The sequence below is a fragment of the Epinephelus fuscoguttatus genome, linkage group LG5 (assembly GCF_011397635.1).
Source record: "Epinephelus fuscoguttatus linkage group LG5, E.fuscoguttatus.final_Chr_v1".
NCBI lineage: Eukaryota > Metazoa > Chordata > Actinopteri > Perciformes > Serranidae > Epinephelus > Epinephelus fuscoguttatus.
Window position 1 is genome coordinate 17,475,640 of NC_064756.1, and position 13,225 is coordinate 17,488,864.

Sequence of the window (13,225 nt, forward strand, 5' to 3'; positions counted from 1 at the left end):
CATATACTCTTGAGTGAAACCAACTTCAACACCTTTATATAACTAGACTAATAAATAAATTATTTGATAGATAAACAAAAATACTACTTTGCACATTTAAAGCAGGTTTTACTGTACACATTTCAGTTTGGCAGTCATGGCATAAAGGTAGGGATGCACCCGATATTTCAATCAATCAATCAATCAATCAATCAATCAATCAATCAATCAATCAGTCAATCAATTTTATTTATAAAGCCCAATATCACAAATCACAATTTGCCTCACAGGGTTTTACAGCATACAACATCCCTCTGTCCTTTGGACCCTCACAGCGGATAAGGAAAAACTCCCCAAAAAAACCCCTTTAACGGGGAAAAAAAAACGGTAGAAACCTCAGGAAGAGCAACTGAGGAGGGATCCCTCTTCCAGGACGGACAGACGTGCAATAGATGTCATACAGAAAAGATCAGCATAATAAATTAACAGTAATCCACATGACACAATGAGACAGAAAGAGAGAGAGAGAGAGAGAGAGAGAGAGAGAGAGAGAGAGAGAGATGCAGGACAGACGGTAATGACAGTAGCTTACAACAACATTAATGAAAGTAATAATATTATAGTTATAGTTCTGGCTACTGCGGTACAATATGTTGAAAGTATATATTAATATCTGGCAGTATACATGTGTGACAATAATCATATGTGTATAATAACAGTAGAAGTATGACTAATGACTAATGATGGCAGCAGCAGCAGCAGCAGCAGGAGGCATCTGGCAGGACCACAGCAGCAGCACAACCACACACGTCACGCTATCCAGGCGCCGCTGCGAGTATGCGAATATTTGGTAACCGAATATATTCGGCTGAATATTGCAAAAAAACACACATTCGGTATTCGGTGGAATAAGTGAAAAGCAAGGCCGAATAATAGCGACGTGTTTTGATAACGCAATCAAACAGCGTGCGGTGATGGACGGAGTAAAATGTCGGCAGTGTGGCGATATTTTACTCCGTCTGTCACCGCACTCGCATTTGCGACTAAAAATAGTTTTGTGCGGGCAAAATAAATCATTCAGCACGCTGTGTGAGTACAGATTTCAACCAGCAGCAGAAACAAAAGGCGAATCCCGCCAGTTGCGGGTTGAACGGGGGGGTCACAGACACAGACACAGACAGGAATGTATTCCTGTCAAATACGGCAGCCATAGTGCTCCGCGGTGCAAGATAAGGCTTACCGGTAACGGAGAAGTCCGGCTCCAGTAATGTCCTCTTCTTGGTGTCATGACTGCCTAAAAGTACCTGGACAGCCGAGCCATGGCAGCACACAGGTATGTGACGTGTCAGAGGAGAAACGAGCCGTTCACATTTCTCTCTTTGTGGGAGGTAACGGTCCACAAACCTCACCGCACTTTAGGGACTGTTCTTTACTTGTGAAGGAGCTGTTCTTTACTTGTCAGGGGAGGAGGGTGGCTGATTGATTCTTATTTTATTTATTTATTTTATTTTGACCCCCCTATGTTAATCACTTATTGATGTTGTTTTTGAAGTATGAATAAGTCAGTAAGTAATTTATTCTATTGAAATATCATTGATGTGTTATTGAAAAGTGATTTATCTTTTTATAAATGACAAAATGCACATCTGCCTCATTTTTGCTGTGGTATCGTGATACTACTCAGAACCATGATACTTTCACTGGTATCGTACCGTGGGTCCCAATTTTGGTACCGTGACAACACTAATCTGGAGGGGGTTCATCTGCAAAAACTAATGAAAAACTAAACAACAGTATTCGTTACTCGGTATTCGGCCAAGCATTTAATTTTATTCGGCTTCGGCCACAAATTTTCATTTTGGTGCATCCCTACATAAAGGGTAACAGGTGCGGCATGGCACGTCTAAACTGGCAGCATGGCTTTATTCGCCACGGCCAAGAGTGACAATGGAAACATGTACATGACTGTCGAGAAGGGGTTTTAGACTGCATTTTACCTGGTTTCACAGTTAGAAGATGCACATTGGTTTTGGAAGACAGTTCTTCTCCTTCATATTTATAGGAAACTCTAAAATAGCAATGTGCCTCTCCTGTGAGCTGTTTCAAGTGTAAACTTCACCTCTGTTAGTGTCTTTGAAGAAATAAAATGTCACCATTCATGAGTTTGTTGACCTCACTCATGATGTCAAGTCAGCCATCACGGCTTTGGTATTAGGCCAAAAGAAAAGTTGTAGGAATGTTTTCTATTAAACAAATTGTAGACAACAAAAAATAAAGCCGAACAAAGTAAAACTGTACATGTTGAAAAAAAGGAAGGTAAAGACCAGAGCAGTTCCAGTGATGGAGTGAGGCATAGCCTCTAGTTAATTGAATAATAGTTATTATTGAAAGAAAAAAAAAAAAAGACATTGTTTCACTGTAAGGCCAGCTGAATAATGCTAAGTGCTAAAGTAAAGTCTTGTTTGAGCTTCATGTAGAAAATGACCATGGTATGTATGAAAGTACTGTTCAAAGGAATAGTTTGATAAGTTGGGACATACATGTTTTCACTTTCTGAAAGAGAGATAGATGAAAACGTTGATACCACTCTCATATCTGTCTGTTAAATACAGGGCTACAGCCAGCAGCTGGTTAGCTTAGCTTAGCTTAGCTTAGCTTAGCATAACGACTGGAAACAAGGGGGAGACAGCTAGTCTGACTCTGTCCAACAGTAAAAAAAATAGTCCAAATGCACCTCTTAAGCTCGCTATTCAAAATGTTCTATCATGGTTTTTCTTTTCTTTTTAAATTGTTTGTTTAATTCATTTAAAAACAAGCCATGAAAATGATGAGTCGCCATTCCACAAAGCTTTATGTGTTGGACTTTTTCTTGGCCAGGTGCAGTAACTTTAGGTATAGACATTAAGTTATAAAGTATAACTAGTTTTCAGTCTTACTTGTTTCAGTACAATTGGTAGAAAATTAATGCAAGACAATACATTTACGTGGCCACATTGTGACAGAAATACTATATTCCTTTATTGTTTGGGAATATTTAGTTCGTTGTAGTTTTGATAAACTAAGTTAAACTACATTTACTTTAAAAAAAAAAATTGATTTTGATGAATTTTATTCAGTTTAGGTCGGCTTGATTTATTTCAGCTCATTTTTGTTTTCACTGTTTATCTCTGTCTGACCTGTGCAGCTGGAGAGCATCATGGACTGTCTATCACACTGCTGTTCTCCATCTGAGCCCTAAACACTGTCTGATAACCAGAGCACACACACAGACTCACTCACTTTCACACACACAAAGGCACACAGACATTGGGTTGAGAGATTGAGCACTAATTCCCCAAATCCTGTGTGGGTTGTTAGAGCCAGTGCTGTCATCCAAGAATGTCACCAGGCAGCAGCTGGTCACCACTGTTACATGTTTATGTGAGTGAGTGAGTGAGTGAGTGAGTGTGTGTGTGTGTGTGTGTGTGTGTGTGTGTGTGTGTGTGTAGGTAGGCTCGTGGACACATTCGGTGAGTGTAGTCAGAATACTACATTGATTCATGGACTCTCTGTCCCTTTGTATCTTTTGGTTGTTTGTTGTTTTGAAGGAGCAATTTGCCATGAGCTGCAGATGGTTCCCGAGTTTTGGACAGAGAATTCTAACCTCTCATGACTAATATAACACACTGAGCAGTCCTCTTTTTAGCTAACATGCACAAGCATATTAGCAGAGACACACGTATGTTCCTACTTGTGTACTGTCCTGGATACACAAAACACACCAAACACAGGTTTTTACATATAAACATGCCTGCAGAAAACCTCAAACAGAGGTCTAGGCAGGAGAAAAAGACAAACGGACATACTGAACAGTGAACATGGTATAGATAGATAGAAAGAAAGAAGTACATCTGACATTTCTCTTTTTCTCAGCATGTCCCTCCATTTCTCAGGCATTTTTTATGAGTCTGATTCTCATGTATTAATTTTTCTTTTTCACTATTGCTATGAAGTTGAATTGTTTCGATCCCACACACAGTATGGATTTTCCTGAACAATGTATAGACTTATACAAAATGAATCCCTCTTAATCATCACTTATGACCCACGAGAAGTGTGTGGTGGTGTATTTATTTGCAGAGACTCTGCCCACTCCCTGTATTTTCTTAGCATCTTCTTATTTTGTTGTTTTTAGGACGTTTATGGGCACAGCACACAGATGAGGTTGGTACTTTATCAAAAGGTAGCGACTAGGTGCCAGACCGTAAGCAGCATGCATCCAAGAGGACGGCACTGAAAAACACAAATATAGCCAGGTGAAACGCCAAGTGGACAAAGCTTGTTCCAAATGAGAGTGAGTCTGGGGTTGGCTTTCACTTTCATTATCACTGGCGATGCTGTTTAGAAACAGTAACCAACAATTCCTGCATAGTGTAACTTAAAAGAGGAACACCAACACTTCAAGTCAGATCTCTTTGTGGTGATTTGTACATCAGAGAAAAAGAATGTGTGAAAGGGAAGAAACAGGATAAAAGTTAAGTGTTTCTTTGCGTCTGTTGAACAACCCTGAGGAGGTCAAGTTACCCTGATGTGACAGAAAGAGAGAAGACGTTTTAATTTCATCACTGCTAACAAAAGTAGCTCATATTCAGCTAGAATTAGAAGCACATAACACAGAGACACATGTTCTGTATTATATTATTGAAGGCTGAGAAAAACCCTCCAAGTCTCTTCAGTGACAGCAAATCCCTCATACCTCGTCTCACCACTTTAATTTTTCTTTTTGTCCTTTTCCCTCTGTCATTGTGTGCATGCATGTGTGTGTATGTGTGTGTATTTTAGGAGGCAGAGAATACTGAAACCAGGATTGCTGCTTTAGAGGCCAGCTTGAAGAATATGGTGTATGAGTACGTCTGCCGGTCGCTTTTCAAGGTAATACAGACGCACTTTCACACAGAAATAGAATACAGGTGGTTTTGGGCATCTCTAAAAATTCCTGTCATCACTGCGGTAATTTGTGGGTAGAGACAACAGAGTGAGGCATTTTCCTCCTTGATGTAACCTATTAGATGGGTTTGCATTGCAAAACAGGCTCAGCCTGTTTTGAAGTAGACCCCCAACAGTTTTATTTTTGCCTTGTTGTTACTTATTGGTTCAAATGATGGGACGTTAATCTGAAAACAACGGCCATTAACCATAAACACATCACTCATCATGAGAAAACAAATGTCTCCCCAGCTACCTAATGTTGTTATGAATAAGTAGCAAACATGTCTGACACAAACTGGTAAAAAACAAAACAAAGTAGGCTTATTAAAGGAACTCGGTATTCAGATATTCAGAGCATTAATATAGCAGCAAACAAATAATCGCGCTGTAAAGATATAGTGGTTAGTTGGCTTGGTTCCACACTATCATCCACACAAACACAAATAGTGTGGAATCAATATCACTTGAAGATACTTGACTTGAAGAAGTAGAGTCCTTCACCGACTTGGGCAATGTCATCAACAAAGAGGGAGGAACTGATGCAGATGTCAAAGCCAGAATAGGTAAGGCAAGGGCAGCCTTTCTACAACTTATGGTGCTCAAAGGAGATACAACAACAGAGAAAAATCGCCCTGGAGCCGAGACCTGGAGAACAACAAATAACACAGCTAGCAAAATGCAAAGCTTCATAAACAGGTGCCTGAGAAGAATCTTGAAAATCCATTGGCCAGACAAGATCACCAACGAAGATCTTTGGACGAAGACACAGCAAATACCAGCTAAAGATGAAATTGGACGAAGAAGATGGAAATGGATAGCACACTGGCACACTCTTCAAAAACCGGTGTCAAACTTCACCAGACAGGCTCTGACGTGGAATCCTCAGGGGAAGAGAAAGAGAGGTAGGCCAAGAAACACCTGGCAAAGGGACCTGCAGGCAGACACCAAGAAGATGGGATACACATGGTCACAGATAGAAAAGAAAGCCAACGATCGGGTACTCTGGAGGTCCCTTGTTGACGGCCTGTACCTCAAAAGGGGTGTGAGGCGCAAGTAAGTAAGTAAGTAAAGATATAGTGGAGTAATGGCATCCTGAACAGAGAGTAAAGTCACGCTACCTCTTTGTGTGTTGTAATATGAGTTTCTCTGTTGTTTGTTTTGGTGGACAGTCCAGCCGCATGTGATTGTGGACAATCAGCTGTTGTTGCTGTTCGACAATGTGATCTCATCCATACTCGTCATGTTTTGCAGCTTGGGCAGAGGCCCTGCAGCAGCGGTTAACATCCGTCACCGAGCCATTAACACGGAAAAGGCTCAGAAGCGACGTTAAACCCATTAATAATCAGTAATATTCATTGTGTGGTGCTAACAATTGGCCCTGTCACTGTGTGTGTGTGTGTGTGTGTGTGTGTGTGTGTGAGTGACCGTCCCAGGCACAGAGCCCCCATCTCATGATAACCTGACCGAATCCAAACGCTGTGCACAGCTTTACAATAAGATTTTCACTGTTTCAAATAGTAACATTTGCAGTTAAGTTGCAGTGATTGGAAAAAAAAATTGCAAGGTTGTGGAGAATTCTTGGGGATTGGCTGAATTTGTGTTCATTGTTGCAACATCGCGACATCCTGGAGGGACTAATTGCAGGAAGCAACGGTGAACAACAGCGTGTAGAGAAAGGATTTTTTCACGTCTGACTCAGTGATTTAAGGGTTTATTTCAGCCAAACTAGGGTTGGTGCTTGGAGCAATGGAAAGATTAACCAAGACAGTTTTAGTGAGTTTAATTTTGTTTATGTCAAGTTTCTTTTTTTACCTGACATTTTTTTTAAATGTCAGGAAGGTAGGAAAAATAGAAACTGCTCAAGTCTACTCTGAACATCATATAGAGCTCCTTTAATTAATCTTTTTTAACCTTTATTAACCTTTTTTTTTTTAGCTCAACAGGCAGTTTGGTATAGCATAGCCTGAAGTGTAATATGGACTGAACAACTAAAGTATTATACTGGCATTTTGATTTTTTTACCTGCATACTCCTAATCATAATACAAGGTTTTAGCTGGTTTACACGTAACAAGGTTGGTTATTCTCCTGCAGGTGCACTGGAAACTTTGTCATTTTGTAATATAAAGTAGTAGTATGGTAGTGTTCTTAATCATTGTTTAGAGCAAATGCACAGTCAGATAATCACATACATTTACACACTTATACAATCAAACCTCTGCAACTAACACAGTAATGAAGTGTCAAATATTGACCAACAGAGCAATCATTGCATTGATCAGGCAGTAAATGGTAAATGTAATTTCACTGTCTTGTGTTTGTGTGTGTGTGTGTGTGTGTGTGTGTGTGTGTGTGTGTGTGTGTGTGTGTGTGTGTGTTGCCTGAATGGTAATGGCGGTTTGAGGCAGAGTCGGGGTGGCTGTTAACTGCTGATCACGTCCATAGGCTATCAACACATGCACACAAACAAACACACACATGCGCACACACATACACACACACAAACATGTCGACAGCAGCAGTCTAGTCATTAGCAGAGAGGAAACATTGGACTACATTATCAGTGCTCCTGTCAACACCCGCTGCCTGTGCTACAGAAGAGATAACTTCAGTGGGGAGAGGAGGAGAGAGGTGGGAGAAGGGGTCCAGTGCAAAGATAAAGGTGGATAATTGGCAGAGAGGGTGAAAATGGGGAAAGCATAATGGGGGAAAAGAGACGAGAACAATTTGAGAGGAGATAATATTAGAAAACTTAAAGATCTGTACATCTGTGAAAGAAAAACACATTATCATTTTGCGGCAGACACTCAGACTATTTTGTATGTGTTAAATTCCAGCGCAAACACATCTGATTCAGCTTAATAAGGTATTGATTGAGAATGGCCAGACACATCAAAGCTTTAAACAGTGTTGCTCTACCAAATATAGATTGTTGAACCTCTCATAAGCAAAGCCTTATTTCTATTTGTATTTTTTTAACAGCTTTTATTTTAACCAAAGACGTGTCCTGAACAGCAATGTTTTCAGTGTTTAACTATACTGCCTGGATTTGCCCATGGGGGTGTGTTTATCGAACAGGCGGGCATATATCTAGTACAGATACTGTCAGGTCAAATCAGATTTTATTTATAAAGCCCAATATCAAAAATGACAAATTTATTTCAAGGGGCTTTACAATGTGTTTTTTAGGGTTTTATCCCATCTTTTTGGGCTGGTTGGATCTCAAAAAAATGTGTTTATTATATTGGACAGTTTCTCAGTTAATAAAGAGTTTAGAAAAAAATAATATTTTTTACCTCTGCAATGACCTGGAGGTTTAACTTTATTGTGACAAACCAAGTGCTTCAGATACAATAGATATTGCATGTAGGCTTTTTCACTTGTCTGTATAGTACCTTAGTAAATCGCCCTGTTTTTGGAAATGTTCATAGAGAAGTCCGTAGAGAACATGCAACAATAACAACGTGAAAGCTTTTCTTTTTGACACACTGGTGTACACTGGAGGGGTGCACACTGAGGAGATTATATTTTTAGAGTAGTAAAGTAGTAAACCATTAAATATAGAAAACAATAAGATTGTGTATCTGTGTTAAACGTACGTGGATGTCTATGTGGAAACACTTGTCATGTTAGGTCCTCATGCGTGCTGGTGTGAGTGACTGTGGATGCATCTCTCTCGGTACATGCAGAAGTTTGAGTTGCACTGATGTGCTGAAGTGTGACATACTCCAGGTTGTACTGTCTACTGAGGTTCCTGTCCTGTCACTGTCAGTATGATGGCAGTTCACACAAACACTCACAGACTTTTTATCCTCATTGCACTCTGTTTGCTTCATTTCTCTCTGACAGATATGCACGCACAGATCAGCACATGCACCAGAATGATGGGACATTGTGCCATTTTTTGTTTGATCAGTCATATCGTCTTGCGCAGCTCTCTCAGTTCAGCTGTGTCCACTGTCACCTCAGTTGATGGAGTTGAACTTGGCAGCTTGGTGTAAATCATCCAGACATTGGATCAAGAGACAAACCACAGAGAGGGTCAGAAATAGGGCATAGTGGCGATGAGCTCTAGTCCAAATGTAGCTTGAAGGTTAGCCTCACCGCTGCTCAAGCTGGTTCTACAGCTGTTGGTAAAGTACCTAATGTAATATTGGGTGACAGGCAGGCTAAGGTCTTTAAAGATGTGGAATATACAGAAATAATTTTTAAAATTCAGTTATTGCACGTGCCCAGATACCTACCGCAGAAAAGAATGAGCCCATTGTTCAACAATTATCTACACTTTCAGTTATAGTCTTAAACCTTATCACAGCTACACATAGACTGTAAGATCAAACCCATCGAGCTGAGCACGACAGCTGCGGGGAGGGGAAAAGAAAAACTAAGGAAGCACTAAGCATAATGTGTGCAGGAGACTGAAATCCATTTTATTCTTTGGAGGAAAAAAACCCAAAAGCTATTGTGTATCAGTTTGTGGGTTTAGATATTTATGTGACACACTACCTGACCTATGTCCTGTGCTTGCGTCTTGTGGTAACAGCTTGACACAGGAATATTGTGGGTCATGTGGTTTGGTGTACAAGGGTCCCACATGGCTTGGTCCTATGTTTGGAAATGTAGGTTGAACACAGGAGGCACAATATTGGATTGCTGTGGCAAATTGTACTATAGCACTATTCTTCAAATATTTCTATAGTGTTCTCGCTAGTAGTGCATACGTTAAAGTCCCCCTCCATTCAAAAATGTGTTTTTCTTATGTTTATGAGCCCTAAAATGTCTGACCTTGAGTATGCTGACTTGTATCTGTGCAAAGTTTTTCATGAGACAGGTATCTAATATGGGGAACACATATGAATGAGGGAACAGACTTTGACACCACCGGCAAGAAACCTGAAACCTCTCCTGGACTGGTCAGTGCAGGCAGTAAAAGTTAGCATTAGCATGGTGAAAGGTTTGTCCAGTTTTTGTGACTGCAGTTTTTGGATGTAAAGTGGACCTTGAAGCTTCCTTTCCATCACACTGTAGCAGATATTATTGTATGTTTCAACCACTAACACTGTGTCAGCCACTGTCAGTTAGACTTCAAGCCAGCAAACAACATAAACAAATAAAAGATGCTAACTACACTTACCATTTTGGCGCACAACAGAACTCCTTATCTAAAGCGGGATTTATACTTGTGCATCAGCACAGACTTAAAATGCTATTTTGTGGTGGCTTTATTATCTTCGTAGTTTATTGTTCTTCTCTGTCAAATTAAAGTAAATAAAAGCTTCAAAAATAGACAGGAGGTCTGCATTGCCGCAATGTGTAGTTACATTTCTGGGGAAGTGCACGTCAGGCTATGTCGTAGGGTATGGCGTAGGCTCTGTGTCGAAGTAGAGTCTACGCGGGGTGTCAGTGGCTTAGTGGATAGAGCAGGCGCCCCACGTACAAGGCTGTTGCCGCAGCGGACAGGGTTCGAGTCCAGCCTGTGGCCCTTTGCTGCATGTCATCCCCTCTCTCTCTCTCTCTCCCCTTCACACTCAACTGTCCTGTCCATTAAAGGCAAAAAATGCCCAAAAAAATATCTTAAAAAAAGAAGTAGAGCCTGCGCCGTACGTATGCAATTCGATGCAGAAGTATAAATCCTGCACAAGTCTGGGTCTGATTGTGGCTCAAGCATGTGTGCCTGAATTCCTCCGATGTTTCCTTGCAGCTAACACTAGCCATCTAGATGCACACTGCCCTTTCACTGTTCGAATTAGTGCAAGCAGCGCTGGAGAAGGTGGAAAGTGAAACCTAAGGCAGACAGCAGTAGTGGGCGGAGGCCAGATCCAAAATCTCTCAATGACAGAGAAAGAGTGAATCTGTTTCTGGCCCTATTTTAGATTTTTTTTAAATCTACTATGTGGGAAAACCATGTTAGACAAACAAAATACTATTATTAGTGTAAGTATTTTTTAAATGTGCCTAGGTGCACTTCAAGATGGATGTAAAAGACCACGGGGAGTCTAGATCATCTCATGTGATCATTAGATGCTGATGCCCTTTATTGCCCGTGCTGTCTCTGTGGCAAACAGGATTTAATCTCATCCAATAATACTCTAATTCATTAACTATTCAGTAAGCACATCTGAATGATTATAGCCGCTGTGGCTGCAAAAGAGGTTTACTCAAATAGACTACTATCTCCCTTATGTACCTGAATTTTCAGCAACAATGCCTACATCTGGTAGCAGTGATATCAGCTTCTGTGAATAGCCCAACCGATTAGATTAACACTGTCATTTGACTTATTGCCACTTTACAAAAAACAACATTGAGAGGTATTACTGAATTGCATGGTATTTCTCATTGGGTTGTCCTTGCCAGCCAGTTGTTAAGTGCATGAAATGAGATTTACATAAATATACATGACCGGCACGGAGGCAGTGTGGCTGTATTTCAATGTGAATGCCATTAGGTGCGCTGCCTGTTATTAAATTTAGCGAATAATTATGGTGGTAATGTTATTTCCAGCAAAATATCAGATAATCAGTAATAACAACTGTAGAGAGAAATAGGTCATTAAGTTAATGCTCTTGGAGGCCATTCACACCACTGAACTTCATTTTAATATGTCAGGTATGTCTGGAAAAGTAGATTTGTGTACATTGTACTGTGCTACTGTATTGTGCCAGCTGTGACACCAAGGTTTAGGTTTCTTTTGTCCCACCTATCTCCTATGTGTATGTGTTTCTCTCTATCTTTCATCTGTCTTTAAAATAATTTGCAGCACGTATTTGGTTGTTTTCTTTTTCAGTTTTTTTTTTTTTTTTTAATCAAAATGAAAACTATGGCATCAGAGGGGGGTTCAAACTTTGCTTTTCTTTTTCTTTCTGCCATGTTCACTGTAACCACTGGATATTCTTGGTCACTGTCCCTCTGTTTCTCTCTGTGGGTGGGAGCGGGATAAGCATCTTGATTAGTTGCTGTTTCTGTTATCTCTCTCGAACTCCACCAGTGGATGAAAAAGAAAGAGAGGCAGACACACACACACACACACACACACACACATAGACATACACACAGAGAGAGCGTGTAGGGATGATAGAACAGCCAGTGTGGTTCTTGAAGTCCCTGGGGCTATTTTGTTAGTGTGTGGCAACCCTTTACAAGCCCCTTAGTTAGGCAGGCTGAGCTGCATATCATGCAATGGGAACACGTGTGTGTTTGCCTCTCCTCGGTCTGGCAGAGATGCTGACATTCTGTGCTCTGCCATGACTTTCTTTGTTTGTAGCTGGGTTTTTAGCAGGACAAAAAAAAAACATGTTGTTATACATGTGACATATTCCATCTATGCATCAGTCTCTCTTTGCTTTCTTCTTTCTGTCTCAGGCTGACCAGCTCATGTTTGCTATGCACTTTGTGAAAGGCATGTACCCTGAACTCTTCCAGGAGAATGTGAGTATCTTTGTAGTTCGAGGATCTGCGTATTTATTTGAGAGTAAAATTAAAAATAGCTGATTTCAGCTTTTTAACTGCCAAATATTAACACTACTGTTGTTACAGGAATGGGATGTCTTCACTGGATCCATTGTAGGAGAAATGTTTAAGAAAGAGGTAAGAGTGAAGCTTTTTGTCTGAAAAATAGGCCGTACTGTTTCTGTATTTGTATTTGACCATGTCTCCTCTCTGCAGGAGTTCCCTCCTTGGATCGATCAGGAGAGGCAAGGAGCAGTGGCCATTTTTAAAGTAAACACTGATACACACACTGACGCACACGCTACCCATCAGCTGTATAGCTATCTGTGACAAAATTACAGAATAGTGCTTGTAGGATATTTCTCCAACCAGTACAAACATGAAATAATAGCTTAATCCGATTTAAGTAGAATGCCAGTAAAGCAAACCTTACTGATTTATCTAACATTATTTCTTGACCTGTCTTTCACCCTTTTAACTTTTGCCATCCCTCTCTCACAGACTACATTCCCAGCCCTCTACCAGTCCCTGTGTTTGAGTGACTCAGACCTTTGGCTGTCCTTCTCGCAGAGCTCGCAGTGTGAACAGGAAATCCCTTCCTCCGTTGCCAAGAAGATTACTCCCTTCCAGCAGGTCAGCTTTCAATCAGAAAAAAAGAAAAAGAAAACAGTCATTTCATCAGCCAAATGGAACGAGTTATCATTATTTACAGAGTGTATCAAAAGTCTACACACTCAAAGATTTTATGCATTTGTTACCTCTGCCAAAAAAAGTTGTGTTTGGAGCTCAATTTGTTTGATTGTTTCTCTGTCAGTCAGCAGATTATAGCA

At 40.5% G+C, this 13,225-nt stretch overlaps 1 protein-coding gene across 2 annotated transcripts in view; it reads left to right on the forward strand.

The window, feature by feature from the left end:
- Nucleotides 1-13,225, forward strand: part of LOC125888637 (cytoplasmic dynein 2 heavy chain 1) — a 146,941-nt gene that overhangs the window by 75,065 nt on the left and 58,651 nt on the right. For both annotated transcript variants that reach the window (XM_049576118.1, XM_049576120.1), the window contains exons 75-79: nucleotides 4,801-4,890; nucleotides 12,309-12,374; nucleotides 12,483-12,533; nucleotides 12,612-12,665; nucleotides 12,897-13,028. In XM_049576118.1, the coding sequence (XP_049432075.1) occupies nucleotides 4,801-4,890; nucleotides 12,309-12,374; nucleotides 12,483-12,533; nucleotides 12,612-12,665; nucleotides 12,897-13,028 (393 nt within the window). The remainder of the gene's footprint in view (nucleotides 1-4,800; nucleotides 4,891-12,308; nucleotides 12,375-12,482; nucleotides 12,534-12,611; nucleotides 12,666-12,896; nucleotides 13,029-13,225) is intronic.